At 44.0% G+C, this 23884-nt stretch overlaps 1 protein-coding gene across 3 annotated transcripts in view; it reads right to left on the reverse strand.

Annotated features, from left to right (window-relative positions):
* Nucleotides 1-2989: 2989 nt before the first annotated feature.
* The window catches only part of LOC117422225 (alpha-actinin-1), a 76560-nt gene continuing 55665 nt past the window's right edge, over nt 2990-23884 (reverse strand). Inside the window, exons 9-22 of one of the 3 annotated variants that reach the window (XM_058987203.1) lie at nt 16840-16932; nt 16211-16441; nt 15932-16079; nt 14970-15120; nt 14758-14866; nt 14158-14298; nt 13588-13770; nt 13224-13358; nt 10580-10759; nt 9874-10020; nt 7337-7417; nt 6653-6718; nt 4242-4400; nt 2990-3433 (exon numbers count right to left, since the gene is read on the reverse strand). In XM_058987203.1, the coding sequence (XP_058843186.1) occupies nt 3275-3433; nt 4242-4400; nt 6653-6718; nt 7337-7417; nt 9874-10020; nt 10580-10759; nt 13224-13358; nt 13588-13770; nt 14158-14298; nt 14758-14866; nt 14970-15120; nt 15932-16079; nt 16211-16441; nt 16840-16932 (1983 nt within the window). In that variant the 3' untranslated portion in view covers nt 2990-3274. The remainder of the gene's footprint in view (nt 3434-4241; nt 4401-6652; nt 6719-7336; nt 7418-9873; nt 10021-10579; nt 10760-13223; nt 13359-13587; nt 13771-14157; nt 14299-14757; nt 14867-14969; nt 15121-15931; nt 16080-16210; nt 16442-16839; nt 16933-23884) is intronic. The other 2 variants (XM_058987202.1, XM_058987201.1) reach the window with 2 other exon arrangements.

Below are 23884 nucleotides of genomic sequence, written 5' to 3' on the forward strand. Positions count from 1 at the left end.
TACATGTAACATATATAAATGAGACGAGACTAACTGAACAGACAAGTCCTGCAACAAAGCAATTGTCTGGGTTGTTACAATGTATTTTTTAATTTGAAAGTATGACGACCATTATATACAAAAATCTTTACTAATATACAATTGAACAAGAACTGTTGAATATTTATTTTGTATTAAATGTCATTGTTTATATGATAGTGAAAAATAAATATCAAAATAAATAAATGTCTATGTATTCATTTACCTATTCATTTATTTCAATATTTGTATTAATGTATTTATTTATGTTTTACCAAATATATAGGCGATCCTTCATCATAGCTAATTCACAGAAATTATGTTCCTTTTTTTACCCAGCAGGGACCACAAATAGCGTTACTCTCATCGACCAATATAGTGAGAGGAAATTGTACTTCCTTGTGCCAATAGGGACCACAATGAATGTTACACTCACAGGACACCAAATATCAGAGCTCCAGCTCAATCTCAGAATGAGGATGATGGTGGCTGATGGCTGATGGCTGATCACATAGCACTGACAGTTAACACAACATGCTTGCAAACTGAAGGTTGTAGGTTCAAATCCCATGTGTATTAGACCTTTTTATTTATTTATATAAAGAAATATATATTTTTTTGCAGGCAAATGTTCCATTTTAAAACAGAAATAAATCATTTAATATAAATGATATAGACATCACAATAAATGCGTTCCCTGGTATATTTTCATGTTGACAAATACGTTGTCATGTAATATACATATGCGTGGATGAAAGTGCCTGCGGTCTGCAGAAATCTGCAAAAAAGGATTTCTACCTTCCTTTGGCCACTTATTTCTCTTACTGTATGGCAGGTATTTACTTTTTTTTTCTAAATTTCACGCAAGTATTGAGAACTACAAATTAAAAGTGGAATGGTGCTTTTGGCTGATTTACTCTTGCCATGGCAATACCGCTGCGCCAATACCCTGAAAACACGTGAAGTATCTGTGCTGTATAGTCACTGTCGGCTCTCGTGCTTCGCTGTCACGAGGAACTACCCTTCCTTTCGAGATTTATATAATTGTAAATCCAGAAGTGGAAGATCTGTCTCAGAGTTGATCACTTTAACAGAGAAAACAATTCCCAGAGGTAGTGAATGGTTTCTAACTTTGGGGTGAATAAAACGAGCGAACCCTTTTAGTGTGAATAAGCCACGCAGACCAATGTGCTGTGAAGAGGACTTGAGAAGTGAATACATGGGAATGGGAATGGAGACTAAACTAAGACACGGTTTCAGTATTAATGTGCTTCTTAAACATTTTGCAAGTTACACGTTCACTTCTGCATTCTTTAACACAAGACTGAAGACACAAGCGGCTCCTCCAGTCGTTTACTCTTGCTTTTTAAACGGATAAAAAAAAAATCATATTAATGTAACAAAATGAAACACAAAACACATTGAGAAAGCATTAGAAGACTTGAAATGTATATTTTAGTTGTTTGGTTCCAGTTTTTACCTCTTAAAAAAACAGGAGTTAATTAAAGACTGGAGTAAATGCCTTGAAAACATGTCCCTTAACCACGAAATCAAGAGAGTCATACTCAAGTTCGTTTAACCATGTCTCACGAGCATTCTACTGGACAGCCCTGGTCTAAACAGCAGCAGATCGAAATACTGTCACCCTTTACCTCTGCATTAATCCAGCTGCCAAACCAGGCTGGTAAATTTCATATTGGCAGTAAAACAGATCATCCACAGTTAAGATCATTATAATAGAGCCCTTCTGTCTGCCTCTCTCAACCCATTCTTGATTTAGTTTCTCACATTCTAATATTTCTAATGTGGAGGAGTGAGCGGAGTGGCACTATTATATTATTATTGCAAGATATTGATTGATGGTTTCGTCAGTTGGAATGTTTGAGGTTGACTTAAAAGCATTGCGATTGGTTGATTTGGTGACGTTTCTTTATAAAACACCAATCACAATGCTTTTTACACAGTGATGCAGAGAATCTATTTGTAAATGAGTACTGTCAAAACACTGTCTGTACTTGGAGGTTTACATTAGTTTACAATGTGTTTCAGGGATACAAATCTAAATGGAGATTTACATTAGTTTACAGTGTATTTCAGGGATACCAATGTAGTGAGCGAGAAACAAGCAATAATTGCCTTCTGACCTGACCAAGTGGTTCTGCGGAGTGTACATGAAAGGCTGGTGCACAGTTCATTGAAGCGACCGTTCTAGTCTCCCGACTCATTCAACTGTCTGGCAATTCAAAGGAAACTGGCTACAGGGTGGAATATTTCTCCTCTAGCTGGCTGAGTCGCAACACTAAAGTAAACAGAAGACTCTGAAAATGACCTTCACTCAAGAGGTAAAGCTGTTACAGCTCAAAGGAGATGGATTTGACCGAGATATACATGTGTGTGTGTTTCTTTCTTTCAAACAGAGGTATGTGTGTACAAGACTGGAAACAATCTGTGATATGTACCATATACTGTTCTGTCAATGCTTTTTTAAAATAAGGTGAAGGGCAGAGAGAGAGAGAGAGAGAGAGAGAGAGAGAGAGAGAGAGAGAGAGAGAGAGAGAGAGAGAGAGAGAGAGAGAGAGAGAGAGAGAGAGAGAGAGAGAGAGAGAGAGAGAGAGAGAGAGAGAGAGAGAGAGGTGTCTTGGATCTCTCTCTAGCTAGGTATGCCTCATTGTATGGTAGTTTTGTGCTGTGGTGCTAGCTAGAGACCACTAAACTGAATTCAGCTGTGGTCTTTGAAATTGAGATTCAACCATGGGTCCCAGAAGTGAAAGGCCTGGGCCAATGAGCAATATATTTTGAAAGCCGATACTAAACTCATGTCAAAACATAAAAAAAAAAAAGAAGAAAAAAAAGATTACCAGCTTAATATGGGGCTCATTTCTATTTTCTTTTTTCATTTCATGTGTCTGAAAATATAAATAAATAAATAAAATAAAAACACACAAAATTAAACAAATTTAATTAAATACTATTTGGTGCAATTTTTTCTTTATTTTTTCTTTCTTTAAATCAGGTGGAGAAAAATACCTTTTGTTCTGTATAATAAAATATGTTTTTTTTTTTTTTAATGAAGAAAAACAAAAAACAAAAAAAATAATTTCCCCTTTTGTAAACGGGGATAGCAGGCTGCCTGGCGGGGGACTCCTGCGTGCAAAGCCAGTAATGACAGGGCTGACAGACAGGAGGTGCTGAGGGAGGGGGGGCGCGGAGGCTGGCTGCGTACAAAAACAGGTGCCGGCTTTGCGGGGGTCAGGGTTTAAAGGTCACTTTCTCCATACAGTGCCGTGGAGAAGGACATGTAGTCCAGGGCTCCAGGCACAGCGTCAGGGCCGTAGTACGGAGCCATGCGGGCGATACAGTACTCAGCCTGGTCCGGAGGCAGCTCACGACGAAGCTCGTCAGCCAGGATGTAATTCTGCAGAAAGAGAAAGGGATGATCATCCTCCTCCTCCTCCTCCTCCTCCTCCTCCTCCTCATCATCCTCATCCTCATCCTCATCATCATCATCATCAGTTACAAAGGACACTACTCTCTGTGACTGTGCTCTCATTTACCTGTTTAATCATCCCTTAAAGCTGGTGGACACCAACATTGAAGTTACATTCCTGGTCTAAATGGCAACCAGTTTACATGCAGTGTATTGTCTAGTGCCTCAAAGGTTAACCATGCCACTGACTTCAGACCCCCACCAAGCATCAGCCTCTCGTGCCCAACTTCTCCATTACATTAGCAAAACCCCTCCTCTCCACCCCTAACCTCACCCACATTACCAGAACCCCTCCTCTCCACCCCTAACCTCACCCACATTACCAGAACCCCTCCTCTCCACCCTAACCCCACCCACATTACCAGAACCCCTCTTCTCCACCCCTAACCTCACCCACATTACCAGAACCCCTCCTCTCCACCCCTAACCTCACCCACATTACCAGAACCCCTCCTCTCCACCCTAACCCCACCCACATTACCAGAACCCCTCCTCTCCATCCCTAACCCCACACACATTGCCAGAACCCCTCCTCTCCACCCCTAACCCCACCCACATTACCAGAACCCCTCCTCTCCATCCCTAACCTCACCCACATTACCAGAACCTCTCCTCTACATCCCTAACCCCACCCGCATTACCAGAACCCCTCCTCTCCATCCCTAACCCCACCCTCATTCCTAAAACCCCTTCTCCTCTCACACACTATCAAGCCCCTCCTCCCCTGGAGGTGTACCTTGTCTCCTGCCAGCACTTTGAAGGAGGCCATGACCTGGTCTGCTGTATCGGTGTCGGCTGTCTCCCGGGACATGAAGTCGATGAAGGCCTGGAATGTGACCACGCCAAGCCGGTTCGGGTCCACGATGCTCATGATGCGTGAAAACTCAGCCTCTCCCTGCAAAAACCACCAACTCACTTCAGCACCCAGTGTCTCCCTCAGCCTCTCCCTGCACGGACACACTTGGCTTCTTTCTCTGTCAATGCCGACTGCTGCAGTGGGCAGTGCAGGAGCACTAAGCTAGGTCCTGATCTCATTGCTGGCACTATTTTTCCTGGGATTCTTGCTGTGATGTCATTGCTTAGCTTGTGTTGTATAGATTACTCTGCAATTGAGATGGATGTAGATTATCTTCATCCTTTTACACATTATCTTTACGTGAAGCCTCCACTTTTAGGCTAAAGTTTTCCTCAGGGTGCAGTCACTGGGGGTGTACCGATCCTTGCACTCTTACTTATTGTCAGGTACCGTATATGCCCGAAATAGCGCCCATTCTCGACTCTCCACCCTTATTCATAAAAAAATAATATAATAACAGTTTATTTCCATGTGTTATGCCCTTTGGTAAGTGTAGTTGATGTCTGAAATCACGGTTTCCTCGAGTACAGTAAATCGCACTCTGCACTTTTATATTCCTCCAAATGCACGGCCTACGTCTCTTCTCCCGAATCTCCAGACAGTCAGTGAGGCCGTCATGCAGAACGTCACGTCAGACACATCAACCACTGCATGATAATACACACCCATGTCTGCAATTGCCACAATGGAATTCACTTTTTATACGCCGTCACATTAAGATCCAGCGCAACCCATCTCCACCCGATTTTAGATCCTGCAGTCTGGCGGAATTTGGTACTTCAGCCCGGAACTTGACAGGTACTGCCGTGGCCGACGAGATTGAGATTTTAAAGAAAATAAATTCAAGGAAATGGATTGATCTTCAGAGGTGATTCTCCCTTAACTGTGCATAAGACAATTCTTACTGCATGGGCATGTGATCTTGTTCAGCCAATCTGTGTTTAATTTAAAGTCATATTATAATTGTACTTATTTGAGGTTGTACGGCTCATAGATAGTTGTACGGCCGCTACAGATAGTGTTTATGCACTACTCTAGTGCCAGCTAGCAGCAGCAGTAGGTACCACCGATACATTTCACAACCTTTCAGTTTTTTTAGCTATGAAAAATGTTTTTTTCTGGGGGGGATTAATTAGTCATAACAAATCTCCTAGTACTGTTTGTTATAAATGAGCAGCGAGGAGTGTTTCATCAGAAAGCATTGGGGATCAGTATACATCATTACAGTGGAACGCAACATTATGGTATATAAATGAACCCTAACAGTTTAAAGCACAGCAGACCTGTGTAGGGTCAATAACACCACTTTCAAGTTGCTTCTAAATTCTATAAAATGTGTAAGTGTGCCTATGTTTTATTGTGACCTTCAGTCCAGTATTTTATCGGTATTGTGTACTTTGTAACACTAATGTTGTCCCGAAGTACTGAAACATGTTCATGTGTTCCTACCTCACCACATGTTATATGTAGGTGAATTATAACAAGAATGTTATTCTCATTGGTAAAACAAGCATCAAAGTGTGTATACCTGTGATCGGAGAGGCTGGCTGATGCGTACCATTTCATGTTTTCATTATTCAGATGTACACTTTTATTTTACTTTAATATTAGGATTGTCTCGTGCCGTTTGAACAGGATTTGAAACCAGACTAGGATTGCAGGGTGGCAACTCCCCAGTAATGTTGTTGAAGCTGACACCCTAGGATCCTTCAAGAAGCTGCTTGATGAGATTCTGGTATCAATAAGCTACTAACAACCAAACGAGCAAGATAGGCCGAATGGCCTCATCTTGTTTGTAAACTTTCTTATGTATTTCCAACTCCCGCTGATGTGGATATTATCTGAGAGTCCAGTGCGAAGGGTTTGAAATACTAACAGACTGCAGAAGCAAAATGAGGGCTGTGTTTGATTAGAAAATTGTACACAAATGTGATACATACAGGTGCTCTGTCTGGTTGCAGATTGGATCTGCAGAGGGGACCAGTGGCAGACCCAGTTTTATATTGGAACGAGAGCAGATGGAGTTTAAGAGACTAGTTTCATTGTGCAGGTGGCTACATGGCAGAATTGGGCTCCTGGTAAGAATTACCAGAAATAACTCTGTCTGCTGTGTCTTGCTTCCAGCTCTAGACAATTTGTTAGTTTTACAAGGAACCTAACAAACCAAGGGGAGCATGCTGCTGGAGCCCCAGTCATGTACAACTGCTATGAAGTATACTTTCAACCCAGCCCTAATGGCAACGTGTCTGAGGACAGCTTCAGAGACAGGAACAAGAAGGGCAGCACTTTACCATGTTGTAACCCATGGAGATGAGGCAGGTTCGGAAATCTTCAGCATCCATCATACCTGTTCTCTTCTACGCGGGGGGGAGCCACAGACAAGAGAGGGGGGCGGGCGGGGGTAGGGAATGTACCAACCACAACATAAAGGGGATATTAGACCATTGAGAGGGGGGAGGTGGGGAGGCAGGCAGGTAAAACCACAGAAAAGGAGAGAGTCAGAGGAGTTTAGAAAAAGTACAAGAGGATTCAGGAAGGGAAGATGGGAGACAGGAGGGAAAATGTGTGAATGAGGGAGGAAGATGGGAATGATTTATGAATTGAAGAAGGTTTTTAAGGGTACAGAAAGCACCACACAACCATATTTACAAGAGGAAACATGTTTAAAAGGAAAGAAAATATAAAAAAGGGGAAGAAAATAATGAAGGGGAAAAGAATAATTGAAAGAACACAAGAAAAGGAAAAAATAATGGTAAGAATGAAAAAAGAAGATACATGAGAATGGAGTACAAGAGGGCAAGAAAGCATCGCAAGAAATGCAGGTTTGCGATCGACGAGGGAATGAATGGTATAAAAATGGACACCCAGCCGTACATGGGAGGAAGGGAGGGTCACACGAGAGGGTAAAACAGACAACACGAAAAACAAAAAAAGAAGAGAAGGCAGTTTAATGTGAGTGCCTGGCGCTGCAGTACCTGTGCGTCGTTGGCGATATCGAAGCCCAGGCTGATGAGGCAGGCTTTGAACTCTTCAGCCCCCATCTTCCCGGAGTGATCCTGGCCACGCGGTGCAGTGAAGAGGTGCCGTCGGGTCACGAGGCCAGCATGCAGGGGGGTGCATCATGCAGAGAGGGACAGGGGAACAGGGGCATGCACAAGGGGCAGAGACAACAAAACAAAGTGCACAATCATTAGGCTTGGCACACTGTCAAAGGACATACAAATCTGTGCTGTCATACCATGGTGAGGTCTATTACTGAGTTAATCAATGCCGTGACTAGCAGGAAGGACTGTGTGCATAGTTAATACGTTCTGGTTTAAAACCACCAGTTTCACAATACAATACAATACAATACAATACAATGGTGTATTTTTACTACATTCTTCCAGTGTAGGGCACTATATAGAGTGCAGAAACTAGCTCTGTGAGTAGGGGCTAAATAACATTGGGAAAGCAAAACAGCAATTAAAGAATGAGGGGCAAGTAACCCGAGGCTTGCCTTTGATAGCAAGGTGAGGTTTAGTAGAAACCTAGGCAACAGCAATGTTCAACTGGCTTGTACATACAGGATGTACATTGTGAACAGTTTCCATTTTACACTGGGTGTGTTTTTATTAAAGTGAAGCTTGTGTAAACACTGTGTGTGGAATGGTTTGAATGCAAGTAAGCTAGCAAGTGGAAATCAGCACAGCCTTGCATAATGCAGTTCTAGAAGGGATTAGCTGACGTGGCCTCCCTTAGCCTTTATGATAGCCCAGCACATTCCTCGAACAGATTTCTAGGGGACTCTCAAAACTCAGCACTTTTTCATTGTACCTTTGTGAGTTTGGCACAATGTAGAAGTGTCCAAGTATAAAGTAGTTTACATTTTTTTGTAAACAAACTCAATCTCTCATTTGACTGAGCCCCTGTTATTAAAGTCCTTTCTGCATTCATTGCCTGTGTTGCAATGAACAGGAGGCTCCTGACCCACGCGGTTTTCTATTTGAAGCACAGCGACACAGTCTCAGGAGGAAGTGGACCCAGAGTTGTGTGACTTGACTATGCATACTTCACTTACAGGCAATTCAGTGTTGTGAAGTCCTCCTTTTGAAACAAACCAGTACCTAACAATTGCTTGTGGTTAACAGAAGGCTTATAATTGGAGTGGTGGGGGCTCCCGAGTGGTGCATCCAGTAAAGGCGCTCCGCATGGAGTGCAGGATGAGCCCTATAGCCTGGAGATTGCAGGTTCGAATCCAGGCTATATCATTGCCAACCGTGACCGGGGGTTTCTAGGGGGTGCCGCACAATTGGCCGAGCACCGCCCGGGTAGGGAGGGCTTTGGTCGGCAGGTCAATCCACGGTTCACCGCGCACCAGTGAACCATGTGGCTGATAGGGCGCCTGCGGGTCTGCAATGGAGCCATTCAGATCTGTGTTGTCCTCCAGCACACACACACACCCTCCCTCCAATACAAAGCACAGATTATACACACACTTGTAAGGATCAGACACACATGGTGTAGTCCAGTCTCGCACATGCTGCTCTCTCAAGGACAGACACGCACGCTACTCTCTCAAGGACAGACACGCACGCTGCTCTCTCTCTCAAGGACAGACACGCACGCTGCTCTCTCTCTCAAGGACAGACACGCACGCTGCTCTCTCTCTCAAGGACAGACACGCACGCTGCTCTCTCTCTCAAGGACAGACACGCACGCTGCTCTCTCTCTCAAGGACAGACACGCACGCTGCTCTCTCTCAAGGACAGACACGCACGCTGCTCTCTCTCAAGGACAGACACGCACGCTGCTCTCTCTCAAGGACAGACACGCACGCTGCTCTCTCTCTCTCAAGGACAGACACGCACGCTGCTCTCTCAAGGACAGACACGCACGCTGCTCTCTCTCTCTCTCAAGGACAGACACGCACGCTGCTCTCTCTCTCTCAAGGACAGACACGCACGCTGCTCTCTCTCTCTCAAGGACAGACACGCACGCTGCTCTCTCTCTCTCAAGGACAGACACGCACGCTGCTCTCTCTCAAGGACAGACACGCACGCTGGTCTCTCTCAAGCACAGACACGCACGCTGCTCTCTCTCAAGGACAGACACGCACGCTGCTCTCTCTCAAGGACAGACACGCACGCTGCTCTCTCTCAAGGACAGACACGCACGCTGCTCTCTCTCAAGGACAGACACGCACGCTGCTCTCTCTCAAGGACAGACACGCACGCTGCTCTCTCAAGGACAGACACGCACGCTGCTCTCTCAAGGACAGACACGCACGCTGCTCTCTCTCTCTCAAGGACAGACACGCACGCTGCTCTCTCTCTCAAGGACAGACACGCACGCTGCTCTCTCTCAAGGACAGACACGCACGCTGCTCTCTCTCAAGGACAGACACGCACACGATGCTCTCTCTCAAGGACAGAGACATACACTGCTCTCTCTCTCAAGGACAGAGACATACACTGCTCTCTCAAGGACAGACACACATGGTACAGTCCAATCACACACACTGCCCCCTCACCCTGTCGAAGTGGTTGAAAGAGGCTCGGAACTCGTTCATCTGGTCCTGGCTGATGCCCTTGGCGTCTCTGGTCAGGACCTGGTTCTCAATCTCGTTGATGGTCCTGGCGATGGTGGTGAGGAGCTGCTCCCAGCCCACACGGATGTGCTGGGGGGAGGGTAGACAGAGAGAGAGAGAGGAGGGTGAGGGGTGTGATATGCGGGGGAGTGTGTTTGTGTCTACATATGTAATTCAGTTATTCTCTCACCTGCATGGTGCAGTTTGTATGCTTGCTTAAGCACAGGGAGGTTGGTAGGGAGTGTATAGTGTTAGTTTAGCAATGTTCGATTTTGTTTAAACTTTAGTATTAAACGCCTTTAAAACATTTAAACTAACATTTGGAAAAGTCATCATGAGAAGCCTTCCGATTAGAGTGCTGTTACTTTTAAAAATGTACTACAACATCAATGTGGATCAGACTGCAAGTGCACAACATTGATATGTTTACAGTACAGGAACACACTGCTGCATAAGCACTACAGCTTGACATTGGTTAAATAATAACCATAATTCTACACATTTAAAGTCTAGTTTAGGTCTCCTCCTCACCTCCAAGGTGTAGCGTGTGCTTGCTGAAGCAGGGGAGGGTGAGTGTGTGTGTGTGTGTGTGTCTGTATATAGACACACACACACACAATATTTTTATATAAATATATTATACATATACCTCCATGGTGTAGTTGGTGTGCTTGTTGTCGAAGATGAGCTCCTCCTGGATGAGCTGGTGGTCCACCTCCAGCTGATCAATCTTTGGCTTGTAGTGGACGATGCTCTTCTCGTACTGCCGCAGGTGAGTCAGCTGGTCCTCCAGGGTGCCGTGCATCTCGATGGAAATGCGGCCAATTTCCTGCACAAAACAGCAGGGGGCGTCAGACACACAGACAATGAACACAAGTGGACCACCAGTTCAAGAAATGTGCTCTAAAGACGACACGAAGGTCCATCCGATACAGGTGAGAATTGAACGGAATTTCTAGAAGTCTTTTACAAAGTGTGGTCTTCGGATCTGGAGTTCCTTACATAACGAATGATTTGAGAAAGGTTAAAGAAATCTGTTTGCATGCAAGTCTTCCAGGTAGTCCTTCATTGGCCCTTTCACCTGCAGAGTGAAATTGCCCCACCCCTTCATGCCTAGGAAGTGAAAGTATAATAGGCATGCAAGCCAAGTGCTTTCTGTAGTCAAATACCACTACAGTACCAGATACCGTTTCTTTAATATGACCTGCATAGCAAATGGAAGTGCACGACAGTCATATGTATGGAATTATGACATTAGCTAGCAAATGTAAAAGGACATATTTAAGTGCATCAATTCATCCCACTTGAGGGATCCAGACTGGATCCACACACTAAATGGTCCTCTTCTCTCCCCCTGTTACTGAAGCACTGGAGTTAAACATGCGTGGATATTTATGAATGGTCTGTAAATACATTTAAAAAAAGAACTCCAGTGCGAGAAGGACGGTAACAATCTGATTGAATACAATGTGTGGAAGTGCAGAGGTGCTGCATTATCACCAGCAGAACATGAGGGAAGTTAAGATTTCATGCAAGGGGAGTGATGGTGACCTAACCTGTGCGAGTCGCTCTTGTGAATCCAATAAACCAAACCTGTGTGAGTCGCCCTCTAATCCAATAAACCAAATCTGTGAGAGTCGCTCTTGTGAATCCAATAAACCAAACCTGTGCGAGTCGCTCTCGAATCCAATAAACCAAACCTGTGCGAGTCGCTCTCTAATCCAGTAAACCAATGCTGTTTTTCACCACTCAAATCGTAGGGTGTCTGATTAAGGGTTTGAGTCAACACAAACTTTTTTTTTTTTTTTTTTTTTTTTTAAATCTGTTGCATCTTCAACAGCTACATCCTATCCCAGAGGATAGATTCGGTTACATTGTTTACCCTCAGGAGTTTGAGGATGATTTAATTGCGCAACAGCTTCCCTTATTAGATGATGAGTTTTGTACTAAAGCAGGGTCAGCTGTTGTAGGGAAACGGGAGTTAACAGTTTGAAGACCAGTGAAAGCAGAAAACATAGAAATACTTGGGAGTGTAATCAGGAAGTGAACATCTTCCGTGTCACCGGTAGCCACAGCAATGTGCTACTGAAGTAACTGCTGAGAAAAAAAACATTTGGGGAATTACAATTCTTAATGCCACCTACTTTACTGCAGTAGAAAATCTGCCATTCACTGCTAATGAAAAATAATGGTCTAAATATCTGAAATATGACAAATGTGCTTTCATAATGTCTAAAACACAAACTTGAGTTCATTGCAGTCATCAGCTGCATAGATAAACCATTTCAGCAAAATGAGGCAACAAACATGCAAGTACAAACTAGTACCCCTTTCACACAGACGACTGATGACGGCTCAGAACCAGCACTGATGCACTATTTTGGTCTGTGTGAATTGCCTATACCATCACAGAGCCATCACAACCGTCTCAACTCCTGTGTGAAATGCTATGCCGGTACAGAAAGTCAACATCCCACGTGACTGCATGTATACCAGACGTGTTGGGTGTGTTTGGTTCCAAAATACATCACCAGGCTGGCGTTCCATTACCCAAGTGGAGCGTTCACACGAGCATGCTTTACATACAGCAAATACAATACCAGCATCCACCGTAATTTCACTCTCTGCTTTTGCCTGAAGAGCTGGACTCTCTTTTAAATATATTGTATCGCCGCCTTTGCAATAAAAACACACAACCTACATTGTGCCTGAAGCTCCTGCAATGTAACACTTAACATGTTGTTATATTGTATAATATAACTGAACATTAAAAGCAAACAAAATGCAGCCAAATTTACTTCGGCAAAACGACGTGCCATTTTGTTTGGTTTCTATTGCCATGAAAGCGATCTGTTGACTGACACGTTTGAAAGTTGAACTCGCATCACCCCTTTGGCTGTGTGAAAGGATTGCGACAGTATTATACCCGCATGGATTGTGCAATTTCGTGCTGTGTGAATTTTTTTTAAACGTTTCTAAGACGGCTCAGTAGCGGCATGTGTGTGTGAAAGGGGTATAAGTTACTGTTTTAGTTTCACTTTAGTGTCTTAGGAAGTTGGTGCATTTTAAGCAGTTGAATATGGTAGCAACCAACTTGCTCCTAAAGTGGCACCCAACAATTATTATTTTGCAACCAATTTTTTTTGGCCCAGAAGCCACTGGCTACTAAGGCAAAAAGTTTATCTGGAGCCCTGCACTTGAGCCTTAATTTGGGTGCATGTGGACAGAAAAGCAGCACTAAAATGCACGGTCTCTTCCAGTTAGGGTGGCGCCCCCCCACCCCATCCTCTCACCTCCATCTTGGTCTGTATCCAGGGTCCGATGATGTTGGCCTGGCCTGCAAACTGTTTCCGGAGCCGCTCGTTGTTCTGCTGCCTGGCATGCTCCTCCATCAGGGCCTGGTCTCTCTGGGGCACCAACTGCCTGACCTGGAGAGAGCAAACGCATCAGGGACTCTCTCACAGACACACACACACACACACACACACACACACACGCTTCAAATTAGAAATGTTGTTTTAAGTAGGCCAAAGTGCTGAATCGGTGTATGTAAATCATCCTCCGTTTCTGGTAACAGTGAGTTATTTTCACAGATTCTCCGTTTATCTCGCTGTTGTTTTTTTACTTTGCTTTCTGTAATGCTAGGACGAGTCGTACCTTGTCCCACTTGCCGTTGATCTCCTGGGGGTTGATGGTGGTGTAGGGGTTGGTCCCGACCATGTTCACGTGGTAGGTCTGCACGATCTTGGTGATCTCGTTGTGGATGCCCAGGATGGCTTGTCGCTCCTTGTCTGCCTCGGGGAGGGTAGCCTTGAACTGCTCGTGAGCCGTGCTCAGCCCCTACACAGTGGAACAAAACCACACACATTAAAACCCAGCAGGGACAGTCTATTTCTATACATGTATCACAGCACTGGAGCCTCAAATACCATGGAGAGAACAGGGCTCCTGTATTAACCTGAACCTCTTATCAATCCTCCTATAGGTCGGACAAACTTTTGGATTAAAGGAATTGTAGAAAACAAAATCTTTAGCACACAGATCCCAAAACGTCCCATTTTGAAGACCTTGTAAAACACTTCGTCAAAGTTTGTATCTGTTTCTTTTTGGTATTTTTCAGTTTTGGAAGAACAATATATATGTTACAGCAAACCTATAATGTGCAAAGTTGCCTTTGCACTGCGGACTCCCCTGTCCAGTCTCCTTGTCCGTGTGTTTCTGCAGTACCTGGATCTCCTCGATGGTGTGGACAATGAAGGTGTCCTGCAGGTCCTCCATCGCCCCCTCCATCCAGTTGTTGAAGGGCGCCGCCCTCTTGGCGAACTCCAAGTACAGCTGGTCGATGGTCTCCAGCAGCTTCTCGGTTCTCTGAAATACAGACAAGCACAAACACTGACTCAGGCTTTTATTTAAACGAATGTAAGCTCGAAGGGGTCACAATTACATTTCAAACCAAGTCAAGTTGGACAAAGTTTCAGATAATATCCTAATCAGTGCTGTAAGTGAACAACTTAACATCAATCATAAACTGAACACCTGGCCTCTCAATTAGACTGACAATTGTATCTAATTGTGTCATCCATAACTGAAAATACTCAATCTGAGACAAGATGTCAAATAAATGAGGTCAAATAACAAACGTTTCAGCCAATTCCCATAGTGACTGCTGAAGGCATTAGATGAAGCGTTTGCCTGCCTGACTTGCTCTAGTTTATGATTGAGTGTTCCATACAGTGCAGTATTGTGTGTTGACAGATTTCTGTGCATTCCTGCAGCATCTCTGATGCGGATGTTCTGATTTTCAGTGAAGGGGGTGTGGTTTCGTACCTCCAGGGCCTCACTGCGTTTCTGTGTTAGAGCTCCCAGGGCGTCCCACTGGTCACAGATGCACTGGCAGCGTGCGTTCACACTGGGGGAGTCGTAGTAATCCAGCTCACTGTGAACACAACAGACAGAGTCAGGGACTGACTCGTGGAAACACTGGGGCAGCAGTGTGACTCCTCTAAACCTTCCCGTCTCTCCCTCTCCCTCTCCCTCACTTGAGCTCCTGGGCGATGGCTGCGATCTGCTCCACTCTGTCCTGGTGCGCTGCCAGGTCGCTCTCGAAGGCCTCGTGTTTCTTCAGCAGGGCTTTGATCTCTGACAGGGAGGCCGTCTCAAAGTCCTTCTCTTGCAGCATCCCCTCCTTGCCTGCGGGGGAGCCAGAGGGCACAGCCGGTACAGACGTTAACCACAAGTTGCAGCAACAGAATAGTGTTTCTCAAGTGCAAATCACAGCAGACCACCAGTAACCCCCCACCCCAGTAGCCCTTCTCTTACTGAACCTTACTGGCCAATATAATAGAGTATGGTCACCAGCAGGGTTGGAGAGAAATGCTATTTCAGTCCTGCGATTACAATATTTACCAGTCTCCTATTTTAACTCATTAATTATGACTTCCTTCCTAGTTAGTCATTTCTTTCCCCCTCACTCACCTTTTTCTTGGTCTGCTTTTTGCTTGATGACCAAGATAAAACCATTCCACTGTTCTATACAATAAATAAATCAATACATATTTCATCCCACCATCACATTCAGTGGGGCATATACGGCAAGAAATCTGTAGAACCGATTTGAGAATTGATTCCCCAGGACAACTTGAAGCTAATATCTGAAATTACTGAGGTCTACATAAACAGGAAACCTAAAAACCACATGACCTTCAGATTAGGGGTGTGGTCAAGGTCAACACCACAAATGATGATTCTCCATTGTTCTTGCACAATACCCACAACTGAACTTGAACAGAACATAGCAGAATACCAACTCTGAACTTGAACAGAACACAGCTGTAGTAAGTATCTCAATTTGGTCTTCTACATTCAGAAATATAAATGGTACATAAAATGGCAAATATTCCTCTGGGAGGCCATTCTCTGCTCTGTCCAGGCTTTCCCTCACCTCACCTCTCCTCTCCCCTCCCTCAGTCCAGGCCTCATAGATTGTGTATGTGTCCCTTACCCGCAGTCCAGGCCTCGTGGATGGCGGCTTTCTGTCTAAATTTCTCGGCCAGGTGGTCGAGTCTCTCGAGTCTGCGGATCTCGTTCAGCAGCCACTCCTCGTAGCCCTTCTCTGCATGCTCCAGCCCGCCCCATGCATTGTTGATGTCCTGAGAGAGAGCGAGAGAAGGGGGAAGGTGTGACAGACAGCCTAGATTGAAATTCCTCAGCAAGTCGCGCTGTGGAATGGGCGAGCAGTGTGACAGACAGACTGACTGCAGGCTGCGAGGCCTCCTCTTACCGAGACCATCCTCCCCTCGGAGGGCATGAAGGCGGGCCGGTTGCTCAGCCTCAGCTTGGTCTGCAGGGTGTTGAAGTTGATCTCCAGCTGACACTTCTCCTGCACCTTGGGGGGCTTGTGCATGCGCCGGTAGTCACGGAAGTCCTCCAGTTTCTGCTGCATGGCCTGCATGGTGTTCTCTGGGGCACGGTTCTCCAGCCAGGGGACAGTGCGACGGATCCACTCCAGCAGCTACAGAGACGAGTGAGACTGGCCATTCATTACTGTACAACACTCAGTGGTGTAATAGGAGGAATACTAATACATGTATTCAAAATGTCTGTCAACTATCTCTCAATGTCTTCACAGTATAGTTCTACTCCTAAAGTAAAAAGGTCAATTATATCACCAAGTATAACCATGTAGGCAGAGGACAGAATGTACAATATAGTACAGTTAGAAAAGTATTAATGGCAGCAAGTATCCTTTTAAACGTTTACCACAGAAATTATGCAGGGTAGTATTCAGTAAAAAAAAAAAATAATAATAATAAAATCTTAATCTCCAGTGAAGACAATGAGAAAAACTAGTCTACGTATTTACAGTATGTGGGATATATGTGGGACCCCAATCTGGACAGTTGCACTCACATCGCTGGCCAGCTTCTCATAGTCCTCCATAAGCTGCTCGTTCTCCTGGTTGACAGCCAGCACCTTGCAGATCCGATTAGCTGCCGTCTCTGCCTGTGAACGGGACCAACACAGGGGTCAACTACAGCTCAAAGCAATGGCTTTATTAGGCAGTGTTTCACCAACCTTATGGTATATTGTACCTATGCATGAAACAGGATTATTTCAATAGGCGTGGTAGCAAGTAAGATGAACACATTGAAATTCAACTCCTAACAGTTGTCTAGCTTGACTTAAAGATCAAGATTTGTGAATATGTTTGACGTGTGTGTTTATTGTACAGTATACAACAGAAGATGAACCCCCCAATGCAGGGTCTCCCTAAAGGAAATGCAAACATTCAAAACATCCTTAACTCTCAGGAGCAGAACTGCTTCTTCGCAAGTCTCATGTGTTGTGCATAGTTTTGGTTATCTGTTAACTATAAAGACTCAACACAGTGCTATACTCTGTGACTCGCTGAACTAAAGTTTCTGTCAGTATTTCTACATGGTTTTTTGCTATCCCACCACAACAACCTGCCATTCCACATTCACTTCCTGTGCCACTGGAAACAGGGCCCCGGGGGACCTCGCAGTTTTTAGTGAGGCTCAGGTGGGGTCCTTTTACCTGTAACATTTACCTTTGTTGTGGCAAGAAAAACGAGCTAGCGAAAAATAAAACATTGGGAACAAATAAGGGGCTGATACCAAACTGCAAAGCAGCATTCCTGTTTGTTCAAACCTCACCTTACCAGAACATGCCACAATCAAGACACAATCCTGTTGTTATTGTCATCCTTCCATAAAAAACACAGCACAGCACACTTCTGGAATATTTAGTACGACAGGGAAACACGGTGCAACACTGATACTGGCTGTACCCACTAGAACACCGGGGAGATTTACATTGTGTGCAATACTCACCTACAGACCAGTGTACCATGGTCCATCACATTGAAATGGCCATCCCTTAAGCATGATAACACTCTATGTGTACTAAGCCATCCCTCAAGCATGATAACACTGACTGTCTGCTAAGGTAGCCTATCTGACATTCATTTACTCTGTATCGGTAATTCCTGCTGCCACAGCTGCAGTTACAAAATGAAACGATGAGCTCATATGTACCGTACATAGGAGACAAGCACCTCCATGCATCCCCAGCTGCTGATATTCAGGATTTCAAGTCCTTTTAGTTTTGTAAATCAGGGCTGTCCAGTGGATGGACTGACTGAGCCCCTCAATGACTGTTGATTTAGAAGAGGACCACCTCAGGCATGGCTCTCTTCATGGGTTTGAAGTGCAATCAGAATGCTGTCAAACATTCCACAGACGCTGGGTCACTAGCAGTGTTGTTAAACCTAATCTCCCTTTTTAAAAATGGTAGGATTTAGTCAGCTATTGAGTTTCATTAAAGCTGACCTTCTTTGATGCTGTTCTTCCTCGTTACTTCATGTATGGCTCTGCATGAACTCCCTGCTCATTAGCCCCTTCCAGGGATCCCTTTCTGTGACATGGTTTCAGTTTGTGGTACCTGAGATTCCTGCATGAGATGTTCTGAATGTAGGGCACCTTGCTGTCATCTTGAGCAATGCTTTATATATAGCTTTCTGCAAGGACGGCCAGATTACCACCTCTATAAATCATCATCAAATGAAACTAGATTAAGAAAGTCAATGACATTGCTTTTAATTGTTATGCCTTATTACTATGAAAAAAATTATATATATATATATATATATTATATATATATATATATACACACACAGTGCCTTGCGAAAGTATTCGGCCCCCTTGAACTTTGCGACCTTTTGCCACATTTCAGGCTTCAAACATAAAGATATGAAACTGTAATTTTTTGTGAAGAATCAACAACAAGTGGGACACAATCATGAAGTGGAACGAAATTTATTGGATATTTCAAACTTTAACAAATAAAAAACTGAAAAATTGGGCGTGCAAAATTATTCAGCCCCTTTACTTTCAGTGCAGCAAACTCTCTCCAGAAGTTCAGTGAGGATCTCTGAATGATCCAATGTTGACCTAAATGACTAATGATGATAAATAGAATCCACCTGTGTGTAATCAAGTCTCCGTATAAATGCACCTGCACTGTGATAGTCTCAGAGGTCCGTTTAAAGCGCAGAGAGCATCATGAAGAACAAGGAACACACCAGGCAGGTCCGAGATACTGTTGTGGAGAAGTTTAAAGCCGGATTTGGATACAAAAAGATTTCCCAAGCTTTAAACATCCCAAGGAGCACTGTGCAAGCGATAATATTGAAATGGAAGGAGTATCAGACCACTGCAAATCTACCAAGACCTGGCCATCCCTCTAAACTTTCAGCTCATACAAGGAGAAGACTGATCAGAGATGCAGCCAAGAGGCCCATGATCACTCTGGATGAACTGCAGAGATCTACAGCTGAGGTGGGAGACTCTGTCCATAGGACAACAATCAGTCGTATACTGCACAAATCTGGCCTTTATGGAAGAGTGGCAAGAAGAAAGCCATTTCTTAAAGATATCCATAAAAAGTGTCGTTTACAGTTTGCCACAAGCCACCTGGGAGACACACCAAACATGTGGAAGAAGGTGCTCTGGTCAGATGAAACCAAAATCAAACTTTTTGGCAACAATGCAAAACGTTATGTTTGGCGTAAAAGCAACACAGCTCATCACCCTGAACACACCATCCCCACTGTCAAACATGGTGGTGGCAGCATCATGGTTTGGGCCTGCTTTTCTTCAGCAGGGACAGGGAAGATGGTTAAAATTGATGGGAAGATGGATGGAGCCAAATACAGGACCATTCTGGAAGAAAACCTGATGGAGTCTGCAAAAGACCTGAGACTGGGACGGAGATTTGTCTTCCAACAAGACAATGATCCAAAACATAAAGCAAAATCTACAATGGAATGGTTCACAAATAAACATATCCAGGTGTTAGAATGGCCAAGTCAAAGTCCAGACCTGAATCCAATCGAGAATCTGTGGAAAGAACTGAAAACTGCTGTTCACAAATGCTCTCCATCCAACCTCACTGAGCTTGAGCTGTTTTGCAAGGAGGAATGGGCAAAAATTTCAGTCTCTCGATGTGCAAAACTGATAGAGACATACCCCAAGCGACTTACAGCTGTAATCGCAGCAAAAGGTGGCGCTACAAAGTATTAACTTAAGGGGGCTGAATAATTTTGCACGCCCAATTTTTCAGTTTTTTATTTGTTAAAAAAGTTTGAAATATCCAATAAATTTCGTTCCACTTCATGATTGTGTCCCACTTGTTGTTGATTCTTCACAAAAAATTACAGTTTCATATCTTTATGTTTGAAGCCTGAAATGTGGCAAAAGGTCGCAAAGTTCAAGGGGGCCGAATACTTTCGCAAGGCACTGTATATAAACACACACACTTTTTTTTTGAAGGATGACAATATTGATTTACGGTTTAGTATTTGAATTATGTCTGTCAAGTAATTTTTACTTTGATGGGTGTTCATTTCAGTTTTAGAAGTTAGAGGAAAGACATTTAAAATAGAATCTATGGAAATATTCTATTTCTCAGAACACAATTAAATGAAAGCTTAACTAAGAAAGGCATGTATATTTCATTAAATATATACAGAAGTTCAATTTCTGATTAAAATTATTAGAACTGCTATAACTAAAACTACTACTATGTATAATAAAATCCATTCAGCAGAAATGATTCGAAAGAGTGCGCAGCTTCAAATGTCATTTTCTGAATGGAGTTTCTGTTCCCTTCACCTTTATGATGTTTGCAATCAGAGGCTTCTTATTGCAATTACTTGAATACTGAAGATGCTCTCATCTGAGCTGGGGCAGCTCCCTTCACTTCAGGTTGCCTGCCATAGATATTGGTAATGTAGCTAGAACAGCTGAAGTGTCTTATAGAAGTGATGAGAGCCGGCACCATCCAGTGATCTGCCACTTTAACTCAAGTTTCCTTTTGATTTGGTGGAAATACACAATCTGTGCAATAGATGGTGCTGCACCAATATAAAGACAACATGGCATAGGTCAATGGCAGACAAACAGAACATTAGAGCCGTGCCTCAACTCATAGTGAAAGCATCAACATTAGTGTCTGTAAAACAGGAACTGGTCATCATGTGAGCATCATCAATGCTAAAACAGTAACTAAATAAGAGACGGACATTTGAAGCTACGTCCTCTTCAGTGAAAGCGCTTCCTAAAACAGCATCCCAAACACATACAAGAGCTTCCAGTGAGAAGACCAATCCAGGCAGTGCAGGAGTAGAGAGGAGCTGAGGGGGGTGCAGTGCGGACAGAAGCAACCAAACTGCGTGCCAGGCAATAGTGTAGAAGAGAAACACACACAAGCAGACAGACCCTCCACACTCACATGAGAAGAGAGGCGTAGAGGAGGTCGAGGCTGACCCGAGGTGGGGAGAGTCAGGGATGAGGGCTCAGAGCTCTATAATACTAGAGGTATAGAGGAAACAGCCAACCCTGGCGTCAATTTTAGTTCCATTTTTAATTTACTGTAAAATGTGATCATATAACACACACACACACACACACACACACAGTAGTACACCCTGATAGTCATGTGATACAGCAATCTAAAATGTCTTCGACTCAGACAGCACATTGGGCCCCTTGATAAAAGTGGAGCAACGTTTGAATGCCACAGGATATCTGAACATCATTGCCAATCAGGTGCATCCCTTCTTGGCAGCAGTGTATCCATCTGCTAATGGATTTTTCAGCAGGATAATGCCCCATACCACAAGGCTAGGATTGTCCAGGAATGGTTCCACGAACATGGCAGTGAATTCAGCTTACTGCAGTTGCCTGCCCAGTCACCAGATCTCAATCCAATTGAGCATCTGTGGGATGAGATGGAACGAGCTATTCGGAGTAGAGATCCACTACCAGCCAACTTGACAACTGTGGGAAGCATTGGGGTCAACATGGGCCAGCATCCCTGTGGAACGCTTTCGACACCTTGTAGTCCATGCCCCATGCCCAGACGAATTGAGGCTGTTCTGAGGGCAAAAGCGGGTGCAACTCAATATTAGGAAGGTGTTCCTAATGTTTATGTATGTATATGTATGTATAATATAGTATGTATGTATAATATAGTATATGTATGTATATGTATGTATAATATATGCTGCTCAGTCATGCCATTAGTCTATCTGACTCAGTGTAACACTGAACCCTGCTGCTCAGTGTGGCAATGTGCCCCGCCCCTGTGTGCATTTCTGTGTTGTATGTTAGGTGTGCTGTGTTAATGTTGGTGTATAGGCATTGGTACACGGGATATAAACGGGTCTGTGTTTCACGTGTGTTTAAAAATGTATAATTGTATTTAAGCACGAGGATTGCACATCACTTCACAAGCATTTAAAGTAATTAATATGCGAGCACGAGGTTGCACATAATTAATTCACATGCTGGGATTCAAGTGAATAATTAATTAGTAATTGAATCCCGGCACAACAGTATATATAGGTGCATGTTTCACTCACTCGGGGTTGGGTGTTCGGTGAGTAGAGAACGGGGGAGAGAGGAGGAAAGTAAAGTGAAATATCAACAATTGCTATTGCGTGCAAGAGGCACGATACTTGTTTGTTTATTCCTACTCACCGTGTTTGTGTGTCCGTTTACTGTTTTATCGTTTTGTTCATCTATTTATTTTGGCCAACGCGCAGTTTTGTTTGTTCAGTCTGTGTTTTTCTGTTTTGTTCAACCTTTTTATTTGCAATAAACCGGCGCAAGCAAGTGCCTTCATCATTTCACCGTCCTGTGTGTGTTTCCTTTCCTGGGTCTGACGTAATCACTCAGCCAGCCGTGTGACACTCAGTCATGTCATTAGTCCATCTGACTCAGTGTAACAAACACACTATTCCTAACCCTAACCCTATCTCACGCCATTCCTAACCCGAACCCTCTCGCACACCATTTCACATTCAGGCAGAGAGATTAAATGAAATTGGCCTACATTTTCCCAATGGGCACATTTTTTTTTACCACAGTATTGTTTCGCTGTATATTTGCAGTTTTTCCCCCTCTGGTTATACTAAGCATTTACCAGGGGAACGCCTGACCCACATGCGTTGTAATCTCATGCATTCATACAGGGGGGGATCTGTAAGCAACTCTGACATCTCAAAACGTGAAATATGTGGGAGGTCTTGACATTGCAAGTATCCCAGTAAATGTTGTTGAAGCCGACACCCTGGGATCCTTCAAGAAGCTGCTTGATGAGATTCTGGGATCAGTAAGCTACTATCAACCAAACGAGCAAGATGGGCCGAATGGCCTCCTCTGGTTTGTAAACGTTCTTATGTTCTTATCTGTGTGTACGTGTCCATCTCTCTGCATCTGTGCCTGGCTCTGTGTAGCCCTAAGGAAGGGGAACCTTACCTTCTGCGCACCAGAGAAGGCGTGGCAGTAACAAGAGACATAGGTCATGAGGGCCTTCTCATCAGCGTGCAGTGTGCTAATAATATCTGTGACCAGGAGGGGGAGGAAAATACATAGAGTAATAGTGAGGTCAGAAAGATAGTACAACAACAAGCATGGAGGAGGGAGCAGAGGGGGTGAACCAGTCTAGAGAACAACACGCATGGAGGAGGGAGCAGAGGGGGTGAACCAGTCTAGAGAACAACACGCATGGAGGAGGGAGCAGAGGGGGTGAACCAGTCTAGAGAACAACAAGCAAGGAGGAGGGAGCAGAGGGGGATGAACCAGTCTCCAGTCTCCTGGTACAAGTGTCACTGGGGAGGGAGCAGAGGGGAGGGTGTCTTACAAACTAAGCGTCTTACAAACTAAACCTTGCACAGCATTAAAATAGAAATTAGCATTTAATTCACTCCATATTTTTAAAACCAATCTGAAGTTGCCACGATTTGTATCATTTATAAATGTAACTATGACATTTAAAAACACACATGGACAACAACTAGTAAAATCGCCCAAACTAGTAATAAACTGTCCTTTACAGAGAATCAAAGCTTACTAACTTTCACTACAAC

Source organism: Acipenser ruthenus, chromosome 15 (genome assembly GCF_902713425.1).
Source record: "Acipenser ruthenus chromosome 15, fAciRut3.2 maternal haplotype, whole genome shotgun sequence".
Classification (NCBI taxonomy): domain Eukaryota; kingdom Metazoa; phylum Chordata; class Actinopteri; order Acipenseriformes; family Acipenseridae; genus Acipenser; species Acipenser ruthenus.